The sequence below is a fragment of the Balaenoptera physalus genome (genome assembly GCF_965194825.1).
Source record: "Balaenoptera physalus genome assembly, chromosome: 5".
In the NCBI taxonomy this organism is placed as follows: domain Eukaryota; kingdom Metazoa; phylum Chordata; class Mammalia; order Artiodactyla; family Balaenopteridae; genus Balaenoptera; species Balaenoptera physalus.
This window is the reverse complement of record NC_138884.1, coordinates 14890519-14916681: the sequence shown is the minus strand read 5'-3', so window position 1 is coordinate 14916681 and position 26163 is coordinate 14890519. Positions and strand designations below refer to the sequence as shown.

Sequence of the window (26163 nt, the reverse complement as noted above, 5' to 3'; positions counted from 1 at the left end):
CATGGTTTTCCCCCCTTGGTGTCCATAAATTTGTTCTCTACATCTGTGTCTCAACTTCTGCCCTGCAAACCGGTTCATCTGTACCATTCTTCTAGGTTCCACACACATGTGTTAATATACGATATTTGTTTTTCTCTTTCTGACTTACTTCACTCTGTATGACAGTCTCTAGATCCATCCACGTCTCAACAAATGACTCAATTTCGTTCCTTTTTATGGCTGACTAATATTCCATTGTATATATGTACCATTTCTTCTTTATCCATTCGTCTGTCGATGGGCATTTAGGTTGCTTCCATGACCTGGCTATTGTAAATAGTGCTGCAATGAACATTGGGGTGCATGTGTCTTTTTGAATTATGGTTTTCTCTGGGTATATGCCCAGTAGTGGGATTGCTGGGTCATATGGTAGTTCTATTTTTAGTTTTTTAAGGAACCTCCATACTGTTCTCCATAGTGGCTGTATCAATTTACACTCCCACCAACAGTGCAAGAGGGTTCCCTTTTCTCCACACCCTCTCCAACATTTGTGGTTTGTAGATTTTCTGATGATGCCCATTCTAACTGGAGTGAGGTGATACCTCATTGTAGTTTTGATTTGCATTTCTCTAATGATTAGTGATGTTGAGCATCTTTTCATGTGCTTCTTGGCCATCTGTAGGTCTTCTCTGGAGAAATGTCAATTGAGCTCTTCTGCCCATTTTTGCATAGGGTTGTTTGTTTTTTTAATATTGAGCTGCAAGAGCTGTTTATATATTTTGGAGATTAATCCTTTGTCCGTTGATTCGTTTGCAAATATTTTCTCCCATTCTGAGGGTTGTCTTTTCGTCTTGTTTATGGTTTCCTTTGCTGTGCAAAAGCTTTGAAGTTTCATTAGGTCCCATTTGTTTATTTTTGTTTTTACTTCCATTACTCTAGGAGGTGGATCAAAAAAGATCTTGCTGTGATTTATGTCAAAGAGTGTTCTTCCTATGTTTTCCTCTAAGAGTTTTATAGTGTCCGGTCTTACATTTAGGTCTCGAATCCATTTTGAGTTTATTTTTGTGTATGGTGTTAGGGAGTGTTCTAATTTCATTCTTTTACATGTAGCTGTCCAGTTTTCCCAGCACCACTTAATGAAAAGACTGTCTTTTCTCCACTGTATATCGTTGCCTCCTTTGTCATAGATTAGCTGACCATAGGTGCATGGGTTTATCTCTGGGCTTTCTATCTTGTTCCATTGATCTATGTTTCTGCTTTTGTGCCAGTACCATATTGTCTTGATTACTGTAACTTTGTAGTATAGTCTGAAGCCAGGGAGTCTGATTCCTCCAGCTCCGTTTTTTTCCCTCAAGACCACTTTGGCTATTCAGGGTCTTTTGTGTCTCCACACAAATTTTAACATGATTTGTTCTAGTTCTGTAAAAAATGCCATTGGTAATTTGATAGGGATTGCATTGAATCTGTAGATTGCTTTGGGTAGTATAGTCATTTTCACAATATTGATTCTTCCAATCCAAGAACATGGTATATCTCTCCATCTGTTTGTATCATCTTTAATTACCTTCATCAGTGTCTTATAGTTTTCTGCATACAGGTCTTTTGTCTCCCTAGGTAGGTTTATTCCTAGGTATTTTATTCTTTTTGTTGCAATAGTAAATGGGAGTGTTTCCATAATTTCTCTTTCAGATTTTTCATCATTAGTATATAGGAATACAAGAGATTTCTGTGCATTAATTCTGTATCCTGCAACTTTACCAAATTCACTGATTAGCTCTAGCAGTTTTCTGGTGGCATCATTAGCATTCTCTATGTATAGTATCATGTCATCTGCAAACAGTGACAGTTTTACTTCTTCTTTTCCGACTTGGATTCCTTTTATTTCTTTTTCTTCTCTGATTGCCATGGCTAGGACTTCCAAAACTGTTGAATAATAGTGGTGAGTGTGGACATCCTTGTCTTGTTCCTGATCTTACAGGAAATGCTTTCAGTTTTTCACCACTGAGAATGATGTTTGCTGTGGGTTTGTCGTATACGGCCTTTATTATGTTGAGGTAGGTTTCCCCTATGCCCACTTTCTGGAGAGTTTTTATCATAAATGGGTGTTGAATTTTGTCAAAAGCTTTTTCTGCATCTATTGAGATGATCATATGGTTTTTATTGTTCAATTTGTTAATATGGTGTATCACATTGATTGATTTGCGTATATTGAAGAATCCTTGCATCCCTGGGATAAATCCCACTTGATCGTGGTGTATGATCCTTTTAAAGTGTTGTTGGATTCTGTTTGCTGGTATTTTGTTGAGGATTTTTGCATCTATATTCATCAGTGATATTGGTCTGTAATTTTCTTTTTTTGTAGTATCTTTGTCTGGTTTTGGTATCAGGGTAATGGTGGCCTCACAGAATGAGTTTGGGAGTGTTCCTTCCTCTGCAATTTTTTGGAAGAGTTTGAGAAGGATGGGTGTTAGCTCTTCTCTAAATGTTTGATAGAATTTACCTGTGAAGCCAACTGGTCCTGGACTTTTGTTTGTTGGAAGATTTTTAATCACAGTTTCAATTTCATTACTTCTGATTGGTCTGTTCATATTTTCTGTTTCTTCCTGGTTCAGTCTTGGAAGGTTATACCTTTCTAAGAATTTGTCCATTTCTTCCAGGTTGTCCATTTTATTGGCACAGAGTTGCTTGTAGTGGTCTCTTAGGATGCTTTGTATTTCTGCAGTGTCTGCTGTAACTTCTCCTTTTTCATTTCTAATTTTATTGATTTGAGTCCTCTCTCTCTTTTTCTTGATGAGTCTGGCTAAAGGTTTATCAATTTTGTTTATCTTCTCAAAAAACCAGCTTTTAGTTTTATTGATCTTTGCTCTTGTTTTGTTTCTATTTCATATATTTCTGCTCTGATCTTTATGATTTCTTTCCTTCTGCTAACTTTGAGTTTTGTTTGTTCTTCTTTCTCTAGTTCCTTTAGGTGTAAGGTTAGATTGTTTACTTGAGACTTTTCTTGTTTCTTGAGGTAGGTTTGTATAGCAATAAACTTCCCTCTTAGAACTCCTTTTGCTGCATCCCATAGGTTTTGGATCGTCGTGTTTTCATTGTCATTTGTCTCTAGGTATTTTTTGATTTCCTCTTTGATTTCTTCAGTGATCGCTTGGTTATTTAGTAACGTATTGTTTAGCCTCCATGTGTTTGTGTTTTTTACGTTTTTTTCCCTATAATTCATTTCTAATCTCATAGTGTTGTGGTCAGAAAAGATACTTGATATCATTTCAACTTTCTTAAATTTACTGAGGCTTGATTTGTGACCCAAGATGTGATCGATCCTGGAGACTGTTTCATGAGCACTTGAGAAGAAAGTGTAATCTGCTGTTTTTGGATGGAATGTCCTATAAATATCAATTAAATCTATCTGGTCTATTGTGTCATTTAAAGCTTCTGTTTCCTTATTTATTTTCATTTTGGATGATCTGTCCACTGGTGTAAGTGAGGTGTTAAAGTCCCCCACTATTACTGTGTTACTGTCGATTTCCTCTTTTATAGCTATCAGCAGTTGCCTTCTGTATTGAGGTGCTCCTATGTTCAGTGTATATATATTTATAATTGTTATATCTTCTTCTTGGATTGATCCCTTGATCATTATGTAGTGTCCTTCCTTGTCTCTTGTAACATTCTTTATTTGAAAGTCTATTTTATCTGATATGAGTATAGTTACTCCAGCTTTCTTTTGATTTCCGTTTGCATGAAATATCTTTTTCCATCCCCTCACTTTCAGTCTGTATATGTCCCTAGGTCTGAAGTGGGTCTCTTGTAGACAGCATATATATGGATCTTGTTTTTCTATCCATTCAGCAAGCCTGTGTCTTTTGGTTGGAGCATTTAATCCATTCACATTTAAGGTAATTATCGATATGTATGTTCCTATGACCATTTTCTTAATTGTTTTGGGTTTTTGAAGGTCCTTTTCTTCTCTTGTGTTTCCCACTTAGAGAAGTTCCTTTAGCATTTTGTTGTACAGCTGGTTTGGTGGTGCTGAATTCTCTTAGCTTTTGTTTGTCTGTAAAGCTTTTGATTTCTCCATTGAATCTGAATGAGATCCTTGCCGGGTAAAGTAATCTTGGTTGTAGGTTCTTCCCTTTCATCACTTTAAGTATATCATGCCACTCCCTTCTGGCTTGTAGAGTTTCTGCTGAGAAATCAGCTGTTAACCTTATGGGAGTTCCCTTGTATGTTATTTGTCGTTTTTCCCTTGCTGCTTTCAATAATTTTTCTTTGTCTTTAGTTTTTGCCAGTTTGATTACTATGTGTCTCGGTGTGTTTCTCCTTGGGTTTATCCTGTATGCGACTCACTGCGCTTCCTGGACTTGGGTGGCTACTTCCTTTCCCATGTTAGGGAAGTTTTCGACTATAATCTCTTCAAATATTTTCTCTGGTCCTTTCTCTCTCTCTTCTCCTTCTGGGACCCCTATAATGCGAATGTTGTTGCGTTTAATGTTGTCCCAGAGGTCTCTCAGGCTGTCTTCAATTCTTTTCATTCTTTTTTCTTTATTCTGTTCCGCAGCAGTGAATTCCACCATTCTGTCTTCCAGGTCACTTATCCGTTCTTCTGCCTCAGTTATTCTGCTATTGATTCCTTCTAGTGTAGTTTTAATTTCAGTTACTGTGTTGTTCATCTCTGTTTGTTTGTTCTTTAATTCTTCTAGGTCTTTGTTAAACATTTCTTGCATCTTCTCGATCTTTGCCTCCATTGTTTTTCCAAGGTCCTGGATCATCTTCACTATCATTATTCTGAATTCTTTTTCTGGAAGGTTGCGTATCTCCACTTCATTTAGTTGTTTTTCTGGGGTTTTATCTTGTTCCTTCATCTGGTACATAGCCCTCTGCCTTTTCATCTTGTCTATCTTTCTGTGAGTGTGGTTTTTGTTCCACAGGCTGCAGGATTGTAGTTCTTCTTGCTTCTGCTCTCTGTCCTCTGGTGGATGACTCACCAGTTAAGAAGACTGTAGAATGGGTCTCATCAATGCTGCTAGGAAAATCCATCCAATCAGGTCAGGGGTTCTATGTTCTCTTGGATGGGTCAGCAGCTGTAACTTTCAGAGTTTTCCATAGTCCAGCCAACTCCAAGTGACTCTAAGCCTGAGAGGGTCTACAGGCTGCAGGAACAGCTGTTTCTTAGTAATGATAAAAATTTCTGTTGGTTGTTCCAATCAAAGCACTACGCATTTCATATGCCTGTTTCTAAAATTAGTCAGGTATTGTCACCTCACAGGAGTCACTGAGCTATTCATGTTAAAACAGACCAAAAACACAAAGGAAGATGGATTAAGGAACAAACGTTCATTTAATTAAAAAAAAAAAATCTTGCACGACTATTCAACATGACTATTCAACAGATAATATTCAACAGATAATACCAAGGGAAAAGCATCAACTTTTCCCAGTTAGATTGTCCAGAGCACAGTTCTCCTTTCAAGCAGCTTAGGTATGATTCTACTTTACCTTCAGTATAGATATTAATGCCTTGGTATTTTTATGAAATTTTGACCTTATGTTGAATTTTTATTCGATTAAAAGTTACATAGACCATATTGTAAACAATCTCCCTAAAATTTAACAATTAGGGAATTGGAGAAATATGCAATTATATACAATTGGTACCATTAGTAAGTGCTAATTAGAAGCAAATATGGGGGTGGGGGGTGGTAAAGAATACAACAACTTGTGTTAAAAGAGCTTATACTCTAGTTAGGGATATAGGACATGGAGACAAATACCTGTCACCAAATTAGAAAAGGACACACCACAACAGAGGTAACAATACTACTTTCAACTGGGTCTAAGTCAGTGACTCTACTGCAGAATAACTTTTTCTTAAATGCTCATCTGCCAAAATGAATATTAATACAGAAAGGTAGCTGGTGTGTATTATGGACTGAATTGTGTCCCTCTCCCAGATGCATGTTGAAGCCCTAACCCTTAATGCAACAGTATTTTTGAGACAGGGCTTATAAAGAGGTAATTAAGGTTAAATGAGGTCATAACAGTTGAGGCCCTAATCCAAAATGACTGGTGTCCTTGAAGGAGGGGAACAGACAGACACCAGAGCTCTTGGAAGAAAGGCCATGTGAGGACACAGTGAGAACGTGGTCATCTGCAAGCCAGACAGGCCTCACCAGAAACCTACCCCTGCAAGCACCACGGTCTTAGACGTCTAGCTTCTAGGACTAGGAGAAAATTAATTTCTGTTGTTTAAGCCATCAAGTCTGGGTATCTTGTTATGGCCGCCTCAGCTGACTACTGTAGTATATTTGTAATTTAGGAAGTAGTTCACTAGACATGAAGCTTACACTCCTAACACCCACCTTCAAACTAAATTTGTATATTTATATACAGCTGACCCTTGAACAACACGGGTTTGAACTGCACTGGTCCACTTACACGTGGATTTTTTTCACTAAATGTGTACTGTAGTATTACACAGTCCATGCTTGGTTGAATCCATGCATGTGGAACCACAGAGAGGGGGGGCTGGCTGTAAAGTTACATGTGGATTTTTGACTGTACAGGGGGTTGGCGCCCCTAACCCCCACCCACCGTGTTCAGGGGCAACTGTATTTACATACTTAAATATTTATGTTTTTATGGCATATTTACATATATATTTGTGTATAAACGTCTAGAAAGAGATAGCATGCCTGTTAGAATGCCTTTTCCCCCCAGTTTATATTACACCGAGACTCTGGTATTCAAGGAGCTCGTACTCTAGTTGGGAGATTCAGGACATGCAGACAAGTATCCACAGTACAAATTACAAATGGAGGTGCCAGAGAGTGGTAAAAACAGCACAAGGGCTACTTCAGAAGTGAGGCTCTTTCTGCCGTGGGGGGTGGGTAGGGGTGGGGGTGGGTTTGGGGGCGGGGTTGGAGGTGGGGGTGGGGCTGGGGGTGGGGCTGGGGTAGGTGTTGGGGTGGGGCTGGGGGTGGAGTTGGGGTAGGTGTTGGGGTGGGGGTGGGGCGCTGCGGGAAAGAATGTGTGGTGGACGGGCTCAGGAGGCAGCAGAGGAGCTGGGACGAGGGAGCATCTGCGCTCGGCCCGCATTCTCTGGGGCACAGCACTGGCCGTTCGGGCAGATGACACTCGATCCTGCGGGATTACTCAGAGCACTGCAAGACGGCTGGTCCCCCTGGTCCCCCAGTAGCGCCCTCCTGACCTTGTAAGATCTGTAAGATCCCCTTACACATTTCCAAAGGCCGCTCAGCAGCAGCGTCTCCCCCAGGAGAGAAGAACTAGAGGTAAACTTTTAAAGATGTGAAGGAAATGGCAGAGGTGCTCAAATAAAACGTATTACGTGACCCATTAAATGACTAACACATGTGATTCTAAAAATGGCATATGGAAAATTACTGCGTACAAAACTTATCCTGCCACTCACCAGTTACAAGATCTTATCACATTTGTTCAGAGTTAATCTTAAATTTCTGTCTTGAAGCTTCTTCTTTCATTCATTCATTCATAGAGCCCTGATTATATTTGATTTCTTTCTTTTCTCTTTCTTTTTTTTTGCCAGTAAACTTGCTTTACTGCAAGGATAAAGAACAAAACCCTACAAACACCAAGGTAGGAAACGGAAATTATTTATAATAGAAACACCTTTACCTACTCATTACTCCCAGGGTGCTTCTGATGGAATCGACACACATCCTTTACTCGAGGGAAAGAAAAGTGTCTTTCTTTTGACTTCCATACACGTTTCAGGCTACCCTAAACTGATCTTTCACTTTAATGATCTCCCTAAATGGTGTCTGTGATCTCCCTAAATGGTGTCTGTGAATGTCTCCCTAAATGGTTTCAAAATGTAGGAGAAGGGATGAAAAGTGTCCCAGACAGAGAGAATGATGAGAAGGTGAAGACAAGGCCCACACTGAAGAGAATGGATGCAACCGAGGTCCAAACCAGGACCTAACAGAGCCAGCACGGTCCTCCCCAGTCAGCCAGCCTGGCCTGCGCTGAAGCGGCCAGGCTTCCTCCCCGCCCTCCCCCCGACCCTCAGTTCACTGCACGTGGGCAGTGCCACTCTCGGAGACTATGGCCTTGCAGGAGGGGGTGGGTGGCTGGAGCTGAGGTGACGTGAAAACCAAGACAGGTTTTTATAGAGAAGATTAAATTGTTAAATTCATCACTAAATTATGAAGAGAGCATTGTATGTCACATTTCTACACGTGAAAGTTTTGTTTTTGAGTGACTTTATGTGTGTTTAAGGGGCATTCTGTTCCCTACAAATATGTTACCAACATCTACTACATTTCTAGGACTTCAGTGGGTCTCAATGGGAAAAGCACTAAATCGATCATTATGCCCAGGGCTGGCACTAACTAGGTGGGTATACTTTACTTAGCAAGTTGATAACCTCCCCGATTCTTCATTTTCTAATTTTACTTGAAGGTGGTTAGATATGATAATTAGACAACTTCCCATTTAAAATGCTGTGGACAGTACTGGGAACGTGTATTATTTGCCTCTATGCGTTAAGCGTTACGTTTTTGGATCGTGCTTCCCTTCACATGCCACATTTTGGCCACACTGTGAACTCGCCATGCTCCTTTCCACTTCGGGATTCCCACATTTGTTTCCTCTGCCTTGAGCACTCACCCCAAGCCATCACACGGTTGACCCCTTTTCCTCCCTCAGGTGATGGCATGAAGGTCATCTCCTCAGAAATCCGCACAATCTAAGTAATCCCACCCTACCTAAGGCAAACTTCCTTTATATTAACGTATTTTATTATCTTGATAACACAGTTATCTTAGATTATCTTGTTTATATATTGATATGCTATTCTTCTGAATCCCCAGCACACATCAGTCCCTGGAATTTAAGCATTCAGTAATTATTCATGTGAAAGAATGAATGCAGGCAACAAATGAATATTTACAATTTATAAGATTTTAAATACACATCAGCAACACAACGACTGCGAAATTATTTGTCTTGGGAAATCGATTCATCCTATATTTCAGAAAAAAAAAAACATGCATAAAGGAAGGGACTGCTACTCTCTTTCTTAACATCACAGTTTTTATTAAACAAGCTCTCTAGGACGTTTTTTACCTGAGTCTTCCTAAAGGGCATAATGATGTACAAAAGGAGTAGGTTTCTGTTTCCACAGATAATTGTTTTTCAAGTAGCAAAAAGACTGACTGTGTGGGAGGCATTCTATCTTCTGGCTGGTAAAATATTATACGAAAAAAACTGCTGAAAGTTCTGAAGAGTAACTTTCTAATTTTACATGAAAAACAAGCCTGTGATAAAGAAAGTCTGTATAAGAGAGACAAACAAAAACAAGCTATAAATTAGGTCACTAGACTTACAACAATATTTTTGCAAGAAGTTTTTATAATTTTTGGCTAGCTTTTAAGCCTGGGTTATAAGATGTCCCAGGAGGTTAGCTGAGCACAGGAATTCATCCTCTGACGGGGTCAAATGCAATGTCCTTTGAGATCCTGGCTGAACACTTACCCTCATGCTCAAATGTGGATAATTCCATTTATCTAAATCTATGCTTTCAGTAAGACATCAAGTATTTTATCTTTAATTAGGCAAGGTATTAAACTCCTATTTTCAACTGCACCTATTTCAAGTTATAAAGCTCTACATACATGCATGCATACGTTCTCTTGTCTTTATTAAGGAAAAATTCTTTTATTTACCTAAAACGTACTTTCTTTCTCTCAACTCTGAAGTTATTCTAGAAACTCGGTTCTTGGTGTAAAATACCATGTTTACTCTACCCAGACCATTTATTTTCTTGAGAATTTGATTCTTCTTTCAAGCATCATCTTTTGAGATCAATGAAGAATTAAAGGGTATAGGAGAAGCTGGTGTAAGTAAATAGATTTTCTTACAGAGGCCAGAGACACAGTGGTAACTGGGATTGATGTCAGAAACATAAAATCATAAGGAGCATCTGAAAAAGTACTGATAAAATTAAAAGAAAGACATTGTAATATAAAGTATAGTAAAAATGAACATAGATAAATCCTAGAATTATTTTAAAAAATGCATTTGGCATGCCAAATTTTAAATAGTAATCACTAACTGAAATTAATGTTAGTTTCTCAGAATTATCAGGCAGTTTTCCTACTCTACAGTGACATTAAAATCAAGAAAACCTGGAAAAATAAAAACGGGACCTTGAATGCAAGCACAGATGCTTCAGTAATAATTTTCACACAAAGCCTCATTCTGTGTTGTGCCCCAGTCTAACTGATCTTACCTGTTACTCACATAAGACGTTATGTAAAATAATGACACAATGCAGGAAAAAAAATTTGGGTCTTTGTCATATTCCACACTCACATTTTAGCAACCTCACAAAATCAAAAACGTTGTCCAAATTCAATGTCAGCAGAATTATTTATTTTACCCAAGTGATAATGTACGTCTTGGAAGGCTTGTTACTACTAGCTTCAAGGAAACAGAAAACAACTACAAAGCTAAGTTAAAGGCAACTTTATTACAATACTTTTCCAAACTTCAAAATGCATTTATTATTGAATTTAATCTAATATATAATACATTATATTACAAGACAGAAAGCATTTCTGGTCAGATATTTAGCTTGCATGTAAAGCCCAAAACAGAGCTTCCTTGGAACAGCAGCAAAGCATAATAGTTTATATCACTAAGTAAAATATTTCTCTGATGTTGCGTAAAGAACCATTCATATTGCAATTTATTTTATGTTCATTTCCCCTGATTCAGAACTAAAGCAAAGCTATCTTTTCTACAACTTACTAGCTAATACCTAGAAGTTGTCTATATCCTAAACACATCCACCAGCTTAGAAATACTTCCTTTGGTAGAAAATAGGATTTTTAAAACTAACGAAACCAAACAAACACTATGATTTCCCCATTGCAAACAGGGGCAGAATTCTCTTCTTTCCCTTTTTGGGAGCCAAATCTGGGCCCTCCTGCTCTTCAGACAGTCATCCTCAGTAGTTTCTGCTTTACAAAAATACCCAAATCTGTAATGAACTCTATTCTAACAAAGTCATTTCTGTTTTATCTTGCCTCCTCATATTTGCTTACTTAGAAGCGTTTACAGCCCACTTTGAACATGACGTAATAATGAACTTTACAATAAAGTAACCTTGGGACATGCAGTAACATAAAGGAAGTATTTTCCAAATTAGACAAGGACATTATTTGCTCATCCACCTCTGCTTCAACCAACCAACCAACCAGATTCCACTTACGAAAAGAATTCCTTTTCCAAGGTTACTCCTATAATAACCATAAAAACAGATGTAAATCCACTGAATCAATCTGGCTCCTTACTTCGCTCTCTCGGTTTAACATTTGTGAACTACCAACTAGCACAAAATGCGTTCATCCTCCTCGTTTTCACAACGGCAGGAAATGGTTAGAGAAGTATAGAAAAGATTGTATTTTGTCTTTCGTAAGGCAAATTTAATACGGATTTTGCTATGAAGTTGGAGGAAAAGAAAAAGGGAACGAAAAGGCATGTGCTGGCTGCTCTTGGGGCAAGGTTCATAAATCACTGTACGTTAAGAGCGCGTGCTGAAACTTCATGGTGCCAGTCACGTAATTTTGTGTATTTGGGACTAAAGACGTGAAGGGGTGTCTTTTCCCTGCGGAAATAAAAAGAAAAGAAAGAAGAAAAGAGAGTGATAGAAGAGTCACAAGAAAGAGAAAGAAAAGGTTTCTACACTTAGATCACCATGCAGAAAACGTGCCTTCCAGAAGCTTAATTTCACAGAGCTGTTTTGTTTAACAGCGAAGATTTCAAGGGTAGAGCATGTTTAGAAGTACAGAAATTAATCTATAGAGCCCTCTTGGAAACGTCCATTTTTATTCCCCAAACAAAGCGACTGCAAGACAACACATGAACTCATTCACAAACATCTGTAGTGTTAGCAAAGCGCCCCCAGATATACCCTTCTGCCCACTCACTTCAATACTGGAGAAAACAAGCCGCAGACAAAAAATTCAGACAGCATCAACTAATTTAAAAATCTGTAAGTTGTACATTTCAGTCCCACAAAAGGCACCAAAGTTAAGCTTAGCTCCTAGGTGCAAAGACAAAATGCCATACCATTCACTTGAAAAGGTGAAAAAACACAAATTGAGACCATTCATAAAAGGAAAGCATTCAATTTACCAAAAGAAAGGACAACTTACTTTGCCTTCTTTGTATTATCAGTTTCAGATTCTTTCACTGAAATAAAATAAGCAATAGCCAATGTCAGTTTGCTTTTTTTTTAACGTTAAAATCACTTAAGCAAATTACCTGTATCGATTAATACCAAATGGTCAAGTTACACAGAGCCGCTAAAAAAGTTCCTTATCACGTTGGCATTGGCTACACGCTATAGTCAGTACTATGACTACCACTACTGCTACACTTTTCAGTATAACTCTCCTGGGCTGGTTGCTTATTTACAGCACCACTATGCATGGCATAATTTAAAAGCAAACTGTCTCAGGAAAATTACTATTTTCCAATAACTGTCCATCAGTCTAAATGCCACTCTCTGTGACAGAGAAATAGTCATCCGTTAGAATCCCTAGGTATGCGCTTACTACGTTCAGTCCCAGTGATCTGGGCGAGGATTCGGAAAGAGCGAGACTGAGTCGTTCCAGTCCTTGGGCGCCAGTCTTCAGTGTCTTCAATCAGTCTCTTCTTACTGGCGTCACTGTGAGTAGGTATGTGATAAAACTCTGTGTAACGGTCCATAATGTGTTTTCTTGGTGGGCTAGGGTTAAAAAGGAAACAACAGGATTAAGATATTTGTAATTATGTTAAGGACAAAATATCGTCTCCCGTATTATTTATAACTTATACATTTAATCCTCAACGTTCCCTTTGGGTATTTTGCTTTTTCAAGTATACTCAGTAACAATTTTTCTTAAAAAAAGAAAGCATCCTTCTAAAATAGAGTAGACTAGGTTATTTTTTTAAATTAGTTTAAAAAAAGGTACTTATATGCTAATATAAAATAATATAGTATAGATGGCTATTCAACAGAAAGGTTACCGTTTGGGTAGGATTTTCCTTTTAATTGACAGAAGAAGGCAGCAGAAGAGAGATTTCAACATGAAGAAAAGGAAAAGAAAAGAATAAGAAAAGAAGGAAAATAACAAGAAATTGCAAAGTCCACAGTAATTAAAATCAAACAATTCAAAATTACTAGCATTGTTCATCTTATGGCTAACGAAGCCGATACAGACTACATCCACAACCACTGTTAAATACCCATATGCTGCTAAAATATGTTGGCCTTCACAAAATTAAATGATCATTTCTTCACCGGGCCCAGGAGCCATGAGCGGTTTAGTACAGGCTAAACCAACAATTCCAAACACAATTTTGAAAAGGGTCAGAACTTATTTTCTACAGTATTCTCATTTACGTGTACAGATATCCCTAACCCTAAATAAAGTTGGGGGCAGGATCACCGCTGTAAAGAGCTGTGGTCTATCAGAAACCAATGAAATATTTATCAAAAGACCAAGATATGAACTGTGGCTGTATGACTTTTGACTAGTCAATCTCACTGAGCCTCAGTTTTTTCATTTATAAGATAAGAATATCACATGTAAAGTAGCACTGTTCTCAGGATTAAATGAAATAATATATGTGAAAGGGATGTGTAAACTATAGAGTTCAAGAACTTCGAGTTTGCTAAGACTATTCATTTTTTCTATTAAGAAAGCATAAATACCAATATTACGGAATTTACAAAGTACATTATTTTAACACTTTAACCTAAGATCTAGGTAACTTTATAAATACTCCTCTCTTCTCAACCCCGCCCCCCAAATAGAATAAATGCAAACTAAATTATGAGTTTCATTTCAGAAGAGAAGAAGGAACCTGAGCCTGGACTTGCAGACAACTGGCACAAGATCCAAGCAGAGAAGGTACCCTAAGAGCGTCAGGTGTGTGTGGCAACACCTGCTAGGTTAACTCACTGCTGAAAAATCACATTGCTATCAGAATGCCACGTGACTGCTGTCATTTTAATAGGGACACCATCAAAAACTGTCTCAGTACACTGGAAGAGTTTTTGCCCAGGGGCATGATAGAATTAACGTTAACACTAGCTTTGCAGTCAGACAGGTAGTAGTTCTAAGCATACATCCTCCATTCAGTGTGTATTTTATGCAAGTCATTTAACTTCTCCAAGTCTCGATTTTTACCACCTGAGAAATGGGGATTGCATCTACTTTAAAGGGTTGTTTTGAGGAATAAATAAGGTAGGTAAAGGATGTAAAGTGCTTTCCACACTAACTAACACAAAGTAACATAAGGTGTTCTTTTATGATTACTAGAAAAATTATTTGCAAGGCATGTTCTAAGACTACAAGTCATCATATATATAAAGAACAGAATCAATAGTATTTACACATAATACTAATAATAGTATTTTAATACTATTTAATGGTATATTTAATAGTATATTTTAATAGTAATTCAAACTATTATTTATGATAAAAATTTTAATATTCCAGGAGTGAAATACCTAAAATACCTTTTACTGATATTGAACAAAACCTCCTAACCCTTTTTAAAATAGACATAATTTTCTTTAATTAGAAAATAATAGACATACACTATTTCATAAATACACTGTCTTTGGCAGATTCCTAAACAGACAACACTTTATCTTATGCAATTACTTGAAAAACTTTATATTTAAGCTACTAAACTTATAGTTTTAAATTTCTCTATAGTCAGTAAGTGTTTACTCTTAAATGGTACCAATTTCAGCTATAAGACTATTTTATCCTCTATAAAAGGTTTGGACTATAAAAATACAAAAAAATAGTGTTAAGCTAAGACACCAAGATTAATAAGATGTCACCACTTAAGAATATTTTTTAGCCACAACACACTTGCGAAAAGTATAGTACGTCTTGGACTCTTTTGTGACATTCACCACAGCTTAAGGTCTGTGTCAAGTGACAGAAAGTTTCTAAGCATTTACTGGCTTTGAAACCCTCATGACTATGATTAAAGAAGGGAATAATCTCAATAATTTGATTTTCTGAAATGTATTTGGGATAGAATATAAATTCAACTATCAAGAGCAAACAATTTATTTCAAAATACAGACATTCAAAATTAGCAAATTTATTCAAAACTTTAAAAAATATTAAACAAGGGAGGCCCCAACCATATCTCTAACTCCAGTATATACTGTCTATAATAATAATCTATCTTTCTGAAGGTTTAGCTTGCTAAGTTCTTCCACTGCAGAAGTGTGGGTTTTCTAAACACACCCACTAATTCACACGAAGCTCTCTAGCATGAAAAACAAGTTTCCTAGGTTCCTAATATATTTGAAAATTCTAAGCAATGAGAAGAGACTAACAAAATTTGGTGATGGTGTTAAGTTGAAAGCCAGATGAAAAGTTGCAGAGAGACAATGATGAAAATTAGAAAAGAAACCACTGATGAGGTACTTACACAGTGCCAGGGTTACTGAAGGAGGAATAACACACACACAGAAAGATGTGATAGAGTAGAGAAGACAGTGATGTTCTCAGGATGATGGGCAACAAAGATGAGGCCAAAAAAAAAAAAAGAAGAAGAAGAAGAAGAAGAAAAAATGAAATAACAAAATTCAAAAAAATGAAGACATTACACCAAACATCATGCTTCAAAATAATCACGTAAATGCAGACAAACAAAAATGAACAAGTGTTAGTCAAAATTCTGTTACACTGTTATTATTTGGAGAACAGTTTTATCTGTGTTTTTTTGTTTGTTTCCAAAAAACACTGAAAAATATTTTATATATTAATGGTAGTTGAAGTCTCAAGTTACTAATACCAAGAAAGATTCACTATTTAAAATTTTTTTCTAGGTTTTTATAAAATTTATTTTAGAGTGAATCCAAATTCCTACCATGGTTCCTAACAAAAGGCAGAGATTAAAATATAAATTAGATGTAAGATATAGAAACAGATCATTTTAGAATCACTTTTAAAATCAGAGCAGACTAGGAGAAAATCTTTCAGTCTCACATAATATAAAAGTATACATTACTAATAGCAAGTGTAATCTTCTCACATAAATTATCCTGAGCCATACATTATAAAGGAATAATATGCTATCTGAAAATTTTCTCTTATTTTTTAAAATGGAGTGATTATGATGAAAAATATATGAAGCAGTGGGTCATAAATAATAGGCTATAACTCAATTTTCATACTCTCCCCTGTCCATCATTACCACCGCCCTCATTCAGAAGTAAATTCCAGGAAGTTTAGAGCTCACTTGTAGGAACTCCAGAGTTCTGTGTTATCAGCAACCTAATTATTGCCCAGAAAGGCATGTTTGATATGATAAAAGAACTAGGTTAATAACACCTAAAGAGGAAAGACATAATTCATTCATATAGCCTATTAAGCATAAAATCATTAAAAACAAATATATTCACATTCTATTATGTATAGAGACGATGAAAGTATGAAACGCTATATAGCTGCTCTATGCATTGTTGAATCAATCCTACCACGATGATGTTTAGTCAGGGTAACTAATTACTCATTATAAAGGCAGTGAGAAAAACCGCCTACCAGTTTGAATACTAAGACTGTGCACTGTAGCTAAGTGGTATTTCCACACGTCAAAGTCAGTTTCGTTAACTCAATAAAGGGCTGAGTTTTGCTGAGTGGGGGTGCGACTCAGGATTAAGTTAATCTCAGTGATTTATGGGTATTTATTCTTCTCTAAGCCATAACGCAAAGCATTCTCTCCTCTGCCTTGCTATTTTAAATAGTAGGGAAACAGTTTTTCAAAATAACCTCCTCTGAATAACCTCAGAATAAAATCTTAGATATATATTTAAACATTTTAAAATTTAGGGAAGAAGTTTTATGTCAAAATGAAGTTGGGGGGAAATATTCTATGATGTGGTAAGGGGTAGCCAGCAGAGGGTTGATTGGTTAAAACCTAAAGATGCCAATTTTAATACTCTGAACAGATATTTTCATGAATTTTAGAAAACGTGCCCAAGTGGAATAGCCCATCATACACCACAGTGGCATCTGTGCCAACGTGACAAGTCAGATGACGTGGCTTTTCACCCTAGCTACGCCACCCACTTCCTCTGTGCCTGGACAAGCTGCAGTCCCCAAGAAGCCTCCTTTTCCTCAATGGCGAAATGGATTACAATTGCTCCATCTTTCAGAATTCTTATAAGGGTGTATGTGTTTGTATGTGAAAGCACTCTGAAAACTATACAAATACAGATTTGTTGTTAGAATAGATCCTCCAGCGACTCAACATAAAAAAAGTATTATCAAACCCAACTGTAGTTTATGCACATTATTCACTCACGTAGCCTCAATTCACTCAATTTATCCTCAGGTCTGTAACCATGAAAAACAAATATTAATTCAAAGTAACAGAAATAAGCCCAGGGCTTATTTGGCTTCAAAAAACCCTAGGCTTGAATCTTAGCTCTATCACTTGAGAATTCAATCACATACTGCATTTAAAAACATCTAGCACAATGCTTAGTAATAATGAATAAATTAATGAATCTTACTCTGAATTTTTAAAAATGTATATTTAACCTAAATGCTTAAATTTATTTTTCCAAGTCCCATTTTTTTCCCCTTTATAAGTCAAATTGTTACACTGGAATCTAGTAACTAGTGAAAATCTCTGTGTATAAGAATTTAACTTCAAATAGACAAACAATAAATCAAGGCTTGGGGATGTTTCTCTAGTGCACTGTGCAATATTCTTATGTGTCTATAACATGAAACTATTCAATTAGTGAGATCACAGCCATACTGGAATAAAGTTGCTCTAATAATTCAATAGTTAATCCCTCAAGTGTGTCTAAGATAGATATTCCATATTTCCAATTCTACTCTAGAGTATGATGATAAGGAAATTTCAGCACATGCTCAGAATAATCATAACGCAAAATTAATTTAAGTTCTTACCTAATGTGATTTTTATCTATTTTTAAAGCTAGTAATCACCAGTTTATCATCAATACCAACAGACACAAAAGCAAGGTTTTGAAGTTATACCACAGTAATTTTCAATGCCTATGCCAACTACCTGTGACACTTAACAAGCTGGTACTTAACTCTCTTAACTAATTGCAAAGGTGTACAGACTTTTTATCATCCAGTGACACACAACTGCATATAGCGTTCTAAACCTTTCGGTAACACTGGCTGAAAAATCGAAAAGGTTCTTAAAGATTTTACCTGGGAAATATTGGGTTTTGATATGAATTTGGAAAACAACTCAGTTTTATATGTACTATTCACTAGTGGTACATATGTTTATGCTTTACATTCTATCTTTATCTTTGTCTTCTAATAGTCTTGACTGATACAAATTACCCCGAACATTACCTCTTCTAAACCATTACACAGCAAACCCCACATATATTTTATGATAAAAGTTAAACACTACTATTTACTACCATAAAGGAATTCACCACAACACAGCAATGCAAACCAAACTTAATGAAAAGGTTAAATGTGGTTATTCTAAATTACAGCTGTTTTGCAAAATTTAGCTTAATTTTGCAAACATTGGGCATTCATGCTGTTTACTCATATATAAGTCACCATATTTTCTCTCCAGTAATGTGGATACTAACTCTGTCACTTTTGTTTTCTGTAAAGAGAAAAGCATTTAAAAATATTACTATCATATCATGTTTTGTATCTTCCAAGGCCAGGTTCTTCAAAATCCCACATAAGAACTGTTAGAAGAAACTGCAGTCCAATGAAATTAAAATTAATTAAGGATACATGAAAGACTTACCTCTTGAAAGCAGTGGCACATTATAATGCAAGGGCATATGGAAAGGGAAAAGGTAAATCAGTTAAACTACTTGATGTAAAATAGACTCCTTTCCAGTTTGGAATATAAAGTTCCATTTTGCTCTAAGTAGAGTAAGGAGAGTAATAAAGAAGACAGTAAGCCAAAGCTAAAAATTCATATATGTACAAGATGGACTAAAAATTTCTTAGAAGTACCTTGTTCATTATTATTTATAAGAAGGAACAGGAATGTTAACGTATTATTAAGAAATATTATAAAGATAGCAACACAATCGTTAGACTTCATACCACTAGGATGAATAACTATTTCTCAGTAATGATGCATAATTCATAAGCACTTATTTGTGTCTTATGTTTATCAATCCTAGATAAATTTGGGTGGGATGCCTATAAATCACTTAAAAACTAATAGTCCTCCTGCTTTGAAGAAAAAGATAACTTACGCATTTAACTTCAATCCTCCTAAACTCCTAAATTTTTGGTTACTGGCATGTATTAGTTTTATTTTTTTATTTTTTATTTTTTTTTTAATTCCAGAGGAGTTTCTGGACTGGTTTTTTTATTTATTTTTTTTATTTTTATTTATTTATGGCTGTGTTGGGTCTTCGTTTCTGTGCGAGGGCTTTCTCTAGTTGCAGCAAGCGGGGGTCACTCCTCATCGCGGTGCGCGGGTCTCTCACTACCGCGGCCTCTCTTGTTGCGGAGCACAGGCTCCAGATGCGCAGGCTCAGTAATTGTGGCTCACGGGCCCAGTTGCTCCGCGGCATGTGGGATCTTCCCAGACCAGGGCTCGAACCCGTGTCCCCTGCATTGGCAGGCAGATTCTCAACCACTGCGCCACCAGGGAAGCCCTGTATTAGTTTTAAAATAAAAAGTAATTCATAAAAAGTAACAACTCTCTCTTAAAAAAAAAGTAACAACTCTCAACTGTGAAAGACTTTTGCTGAAGATCTTTTGTTAACACTATAAAAATGTGGAAAATTCAATAATCACATAATTAGTAAAAACGCTGACAGTGATTTCAGGAAGATAGTTTGACACCGGATGCAGGAAATATATTCGTCAATATCACAAAACACCTGCTCTTCAAAATGACACATCACCGACTAGTAAATAGTAAAATGTGTGATTTATTTTCGATTTTTCTGCTCTAAATGTAGTAAGAGAAAGCATACTGCAAATCTGTCTTAGAACTTCATGGATACTTTGTTTTCAAGACTAATCAAGCTTTCATTGTGCTAACGCATCTGGGCAACATCTGAAATTAAGCTATTTTTAAATGCAATCAATTTACGAATGCAAAGCAGTAACTTGCTTGTTAATGATGCAAAATATGTAATAATCCCTTCTGTCCTGAACCTTGTGCAGTGCTGAACACCAGGCATGTGCTCGATAACCACATGTCGATTGATTAAGAAGCCACTGTAGAGACCCTGTAACCATACCTCTGCCTACAGCTTCAGCTGGAAAATAATAAGCTTTAAGTCATTTCAGGTTTGATCACCAAAGCTGTACTCATAAAACACAAAATTTCAGCTTGGTATTTTCACATGTTTTCAGTGTAGTACCTTTCCGTAACCTCAATTTGCTTTTATCTCTACAATTTTTCCATTAAGAAGGCTTTCTTATAAAATTTCAAGAAATGTTAGCAAGGAGAAAAGATTTTAACTCAAATACTTCCTTCAAAGGACTTTTTTCTACTGAGCCTGGAATTTAACAAACATAATAAACTTCTGCTTTTAGTTTTCTGTGGCGCTAGCATTTGACAGGCAGCATCTGTTTTTTCAAGGTACTACTTTGATTACTCTAAAATCTATTGTCTTAAAAAAGACATACCAAAAAAATATAACCAAACGCACCTCAACACTACATACTACTTCTCTTCCTCACATGGAAGAAGAGATAACTTAGGACACTAGTTTTCCTCAATTTATACATCGAAACTTCCAAAAGCCATCCACCACCACAAAACCACATGTAGGGCCCAGCAGCTGTCCTTCCAGACCTGCTCTTTCCTCTCTGCAACAGCCTGGAACCCTGCCACCTTCTTTTTCAAAGCCCCCAAGTTGCCATGGCAGCAGTGCTATGAAAGCACAGCCCCTTCATTACATGAATTAACATTCAGAAGGGATTATCTCAGAAAGGACCTATCTACACAATTATTTTAATTATATTTTCCTGGGAACCGGCATTGGGTAAAAACAATCACGCATGCAGATTATTTCCTTTTGTTTTCCTTTTAAAAGACACTTTTGTCACAATAAATCTGATCAAAATGATTTTACAAAAATGACTTTGGCTTAAAGTACGGTCACTGGATTCCAAAAAGAATAAAATAACCGTCTATAAATGGAGGCTGCTGAAAATAGACTTCAACCAGTTTTTAAAAAATCTGTACCATAAAGAGGGGAAAATTATAAGGAATGGATTTTCAAAAAATTCTGCTAACATTATATATTTAGTGTCCACTGCTTTAAATTTTAGAAATATTTTTACAGTGAAATATCCTCTAATTTGCTTCTGATATTTTTTAAGCATCCTTTAATGTTACTGTCCTCTCATTACTGTTTGATTTTAAAGACTAAATTCCAGCATAAGTTTATCTGAAAAGAATGTTGCTTAGCTAGCTGACCTAAGCTAATGCATCATACATAGACATGAGTCAAAACTAAATTTGTTTTCTGTCTTCCTAGAAAAAAAGCTTCTTACAGACTTCTCATTTCCTCTCTCTTTAGCATGAGATACGTAAGCTGACACAACTGCAACCACTTTGTTTCAACTTCTGGTGGCGCATAAAAGGATGGAAAAACTGAGGAAGAAAGATTCAAGGTTTGCCTTGCATTATAAGGTCCAGCTGCTCCACTTGTTGTGCCAGGACTTGGAGAAAAAGAGTTACAGAGTCTGTTACATGGTCCATAACAGGTCAAAATGCATAATTAGGTCTGGATTAACCTGTAATCGCCTTGCAGAAAGCGCTGTATTGTACGTAACGTAACGCGACATGTTAATGAAGCATATGAAACTTCATCTCCCTTCCTTCAAAGAACAGCTGATTTTGGGGGGGGATGGAGATTAAGTTTTGCTTGGAAATTGCCTGAAAGAAGAGTTTTGATGAGAGCAGAAAGCACCCTCGGCCACCTACCCATTTTGCTGTTTACTGTCACCCTGGGATCCTCTTCTCTGTCCCTCCGCTACCTCCTGGGCAGTCTCGGCACACATGCTGGTGACTGTGGGCTGCCGTGGGACATTAACTGCAGGTTTACCAGCGCTCAGTGCAGATGACCGCTGGTCAGCACTAAGACTGGCATTAGCATGCGGTCCAGATGCAGCGAATGGGGGAGGAGTGACAGCGGCCCCGGGTGCAGGGGAAGCATGTGATGAAGTGGTCGCATGGGCTGGGGTGAAGGCGGACGATGGTGATGGGATGGATGTGACTTTTGGTGAAGACACAGAACCAAAGGGTCGTGGTGCCTTATTGTAGGCCATGTTGGTTGTGGAAGTGACTTTGGACACAGCAGGAGATGGAATGGGCACAGGTTTAACTACTTCTTTAGGTTCTCCCTATGTAAAATAAAAATAAACATACACAAAAACAGGCCAAAGACATGCAAAATAGATCCACTGAAAAGAACACACAGCTAGTTTGTAAAAAGACAAACACAATCATGTTAGCAGGCCAAACTTTACACGTTTTCAGATAAAAACAATGAGTTGATATAACACAGTATGCATGCCAACTGGTCCCAACATGCATAACACGGAGGCACATACTGAGTAGATATATTTTTTTTTAATAAAAATGAAAGGAGTTCAAAATATTTAGGAAATAGATTAGAAAAGTTATCAAAAAGCCTAAAGGCCAAAATAAGTACCAATTCAGACATATTCCAAAGGAAAATTTTCTAAATACCCCACAGTAAACAAAACATCATTAACCAAAATATTTATTTTAAAATATCCAGAGTCTCAATTATAATTCCATCTTTCAAACATGTTTAATTACTCTCCAGAGTACAATTATTTGATTCATGCAGAAGCAGCAGCACATTTCTAACTCTTCAATTAAAAACAAAACAAAACAAAACAACCGAAGGAATGTTCATTTTCATCTGACTCAGAAATGGGCACATTCTAATTATTTTGAATCAAGAAATTGCTCCTTAAAAAAAAAATCTCAACAAAAAAAGCAAACAAATCAACAAAACAAAATCAATCCTTTCCCTTTCCTGTAATCCACCTGTTGTTTCTCTCTCTGGAATGTTGTGAGATATCACTAAAGATGGAATAAACTTCTTCCCTTTTCTAAAATAAATATTTAATATTTAGTAGTTACATGAGGGGACAAAAAAGATCTTAGATGTTTCTTCACTGCCATCAGTCAGAGAAAAAAAACAACTAAGAAAGATCAATTCCTCCTAAAATGAACAGAATTTGTGTTTGCAAACCCCTATCCCAGAGTAAGTATGAAGTTAAAAACAAAAAACAAAAAACAACAGCGTAAGCTTCTATGACATTCAAGAATAAGTCCCTACCACCCCCAAAGAAAAACAATCAAAATTCCTTAAGAAGCATACAATGGTGGCTCTATGATGTTTAATTTGAAGGAAAAAATAGTAATCTAAATTAATGTTACAGAAATAATAAAGCTAACTGAGGGGGATAAAGTAGCTTCATGCCTCTGGGAGTCAACATAAATAAATTCAACGGAAAGGCACAAGTAAAATTAAGGAGAAAACCCCAAAAAGCACAAAACCAGATTATATGAATAATGGCTTGGGACAATTTCAGGATATATATGAGAAAAAAAGGGTACTGGCCAATAACCTAATCCAAGAATACTCTGAAAATGTAATTTAGAAACTCATTAATATTACTAATAAAATGTTATTAAAGACTTATTGTGATAGTCATCTTTGGTAACCACTTATTTAATCTCTTTAGATTGTGTGAATAGAGATAGCAAATTAAAAGTGAAGGTAAGAAATCTGGATATGAGTTATTGATAATATACGACATTGGAAATAATGTTTAAATGATGAGGAATAATTTCAGATGATAATTCTGTATGTGTTGATTTCCACTTTCCCTCGTCATCTTTAAAGGAAAAGAACTGTGCGGAGAACTGCATTGAAACTATAAATTGTCAGTATGACTGGAGACAGGAACGGAAGTTACAGTGGCTCAAGAGGGACAGTCAAATAATGCCCCAGTGATGCTAGATTAGAAACGCACCTTTTGAACAGGAACCGGCTCAGGCTTGGGTGTAGCAGATGCTCTGAGGAAAAAAGAGAAAAAGGAAAATAACATGAATTTTTGCAAACTTCTTACTAATGGAATTTTTATTATTATATACCTCAATATACTAAATCATCAGAACTTAGAGTTTCATAATTCATGGTTTTACTATTCACAATCTACTAATTAGTTCATGCAGCTCAAATGCTGTCAGATCCAATACCTCATGTACCAGGTGTACATTAGTGTACGAATACCCACTCTACCCACTCAAATGAGGAAAGACAAACACCGATCCTGGTTGCTAATGCATCCATGTTTAACCTTTAAATTAAGGCTACTCCCTACCAAAAAGGGTAAGGTAAAATAAACATGACTTTCTGATCCTTGCATGGCCCCCAACAAATAATCTGCATGTCTATCTCCAATAGTATCTGCCTTTTCTCCTATCATCCATGAATATGCCCAGAGGACATTGGATCTTTTTGTGAAGATACTGAATAAATTCTGGTTGAACTGGGTCACTGAATGCATATTAATTTAGTATTTATATTCTTAAGTGCACGTTAATGTATCTGTTCCGCTAAAACCAAACTGTAAGTTCTTCCACTAGGCTGTAATTTCAGGGAATGCAATGACCACGCCCCACTTGTGTCTATATCAGCACTGCGCCTGGCATGTAATAGGTCATCAGTAATGAGTGTAGAAAGGAGAGAACAGGGAAGAAGGACAAAAATCCATGCACAGAACTATTCTCATATTCAAATATATTATTCTTAACCTATGCTTTTTTGTATTATTACTGTCCCTGGGGTTATCATGGACTAATAATAACGATAAGTGATTTGGAGTATGTCATTTAATCATGACAAATAACCAAAGTAGCAACTATCATTATCCCCTTTCTTCACATGAGGAACTCCAAAACTAAAGTAAATTACTTCTAGGATGGCGCTAAGGCCAACAGTCCTTATATATTACAATACACTGGCTGTAGTCAAGGGCAGTAACTAAATGATTGGAGAGCTTCTAATGATTTAAAGGCTATTTTCCCAGAATTAAGGTACATGTTATGTTTAATAATGTCAGAAGCAGTTTGACTCCTCTTATAACACATAAGCCTGAGGCTAAGACAGCAAGTGCAGAATTCAAGAAATGTACCCATAGTAGGTAAATAATAAGTGATAATTTTAAGCTGCAAACCATGAGATCATTTTACTTACAGAGAAGCTAACATAGGATATTTGGTCTCCATAATCATAACCTAGTAATGAACTCTGATCAACATTTTTAGCAGCAACTGAATTTTCCAATAACAACTACTTTGGTTAGCCAGGGCAGGCACAGACTGAATAATTGGCTAACCTAATGAGAGACCACAGTGGATGCTAACATTCCGTTAGTGCCATGTAGAATTACCCTCTGCAGTTGTACAACTTTCCACGTGTGCTCTCAATCAGACAATTTCTCTTTTAGCTTATAGGGTTATTATAACAAGCAAAGGAAACAAGTTCAACTACAGAACAGTGGAATCTTCCTTTCACTGAAATTTCACAATAAGATGTAATCACAAAGGATCTACTCATTAAAACCACCCAAGACATGATTGAAAGTTTGCCATGGGACCTCCCTGGTGGCACAGTAGTTAAGAATCCGCCTGACAATGCAGGGGACATGGATTCGAGCCCTGGTCTGGGAAGATCCCACATGCCGAGGGGCAACTAAGCCCGTGCACCGCGACTACTGAGCCTGTGCTCTAGAGCCCGGGAGCCACAACTACTGAGCCCACGTGCCACAACTACTGAAGCCCGTGCGCCTAGAGCCCTTGCTCCGCAACAAGAGAAGCCACCACAATGAGAAGCCCCGCACCACAACAAAGAGTAGCCCCTGCTCGCTGCAACTAGAGAAAAGCCCACACAGCAATGAAGACCCAACACAGCCCAAAAAAAAAAAAAAAAAAAAAAAAAAAGAAAGCTTGCCATAATAGAGAAGACAATATTCTTTTTCATTTTTAATCCGGACACTTAAAGGTACATGGAGCTCTTCTAGCAACACAAAAACAATTTATACAAAAGACGGATGTTTAACAGTCACTAGGTTTCCA

At 36.8% G+C, this 26163-nt stretch overlaps 1 protein-coding gene across 15 annotated transcripts in view; it reads right to left on the bottom strand.

The window, feature by feature from the left end:
- PDLIM5 (PDZ and LIM domain 5) overlaps window positions 1-26163 on the bottom strand; it is a 208580-nt gene that overhangs the window by 73750 nt on the left and 108667 nt on the right. For 4 of the 15 annotated variants that reach the window (XM_082461748.1, XM_082461742.1, XM_082461749.1 and 1 more), the window contains exons 4-9: window positions 24057-24099; window positions 21967-22385; window positions 15469-15483; window positions 13033-13050; window positions 12579-12751; window positions 12177-12213 (exon numbers count right to left, since the gene is read on the bottom strand). In XM_082461748.1, the coding sequence (XP_082317874.1) occupies window positions 12177-12213; window positions 12579-12751; window positions 13033-13050; window positions 15469-15483; window positions 21967-22385; window positions 24057-24099 (705 nt within the window). Of the gene's footprint in view, window positions 1-10467; window positions 11627-12176; window positions 12214-12578; window positions 12752-13032; window positions 13051-15450; window positions 15484-18605; window positions 18655-21966; window positions 22386-24056; window positions 24100-26163 lie in introns of those variants that run through there. The other 11 variants (XM_082461745.1, XM_082461753.1, XM_082461756.1 and 8 more) reach the window with 11 other exon arrangements.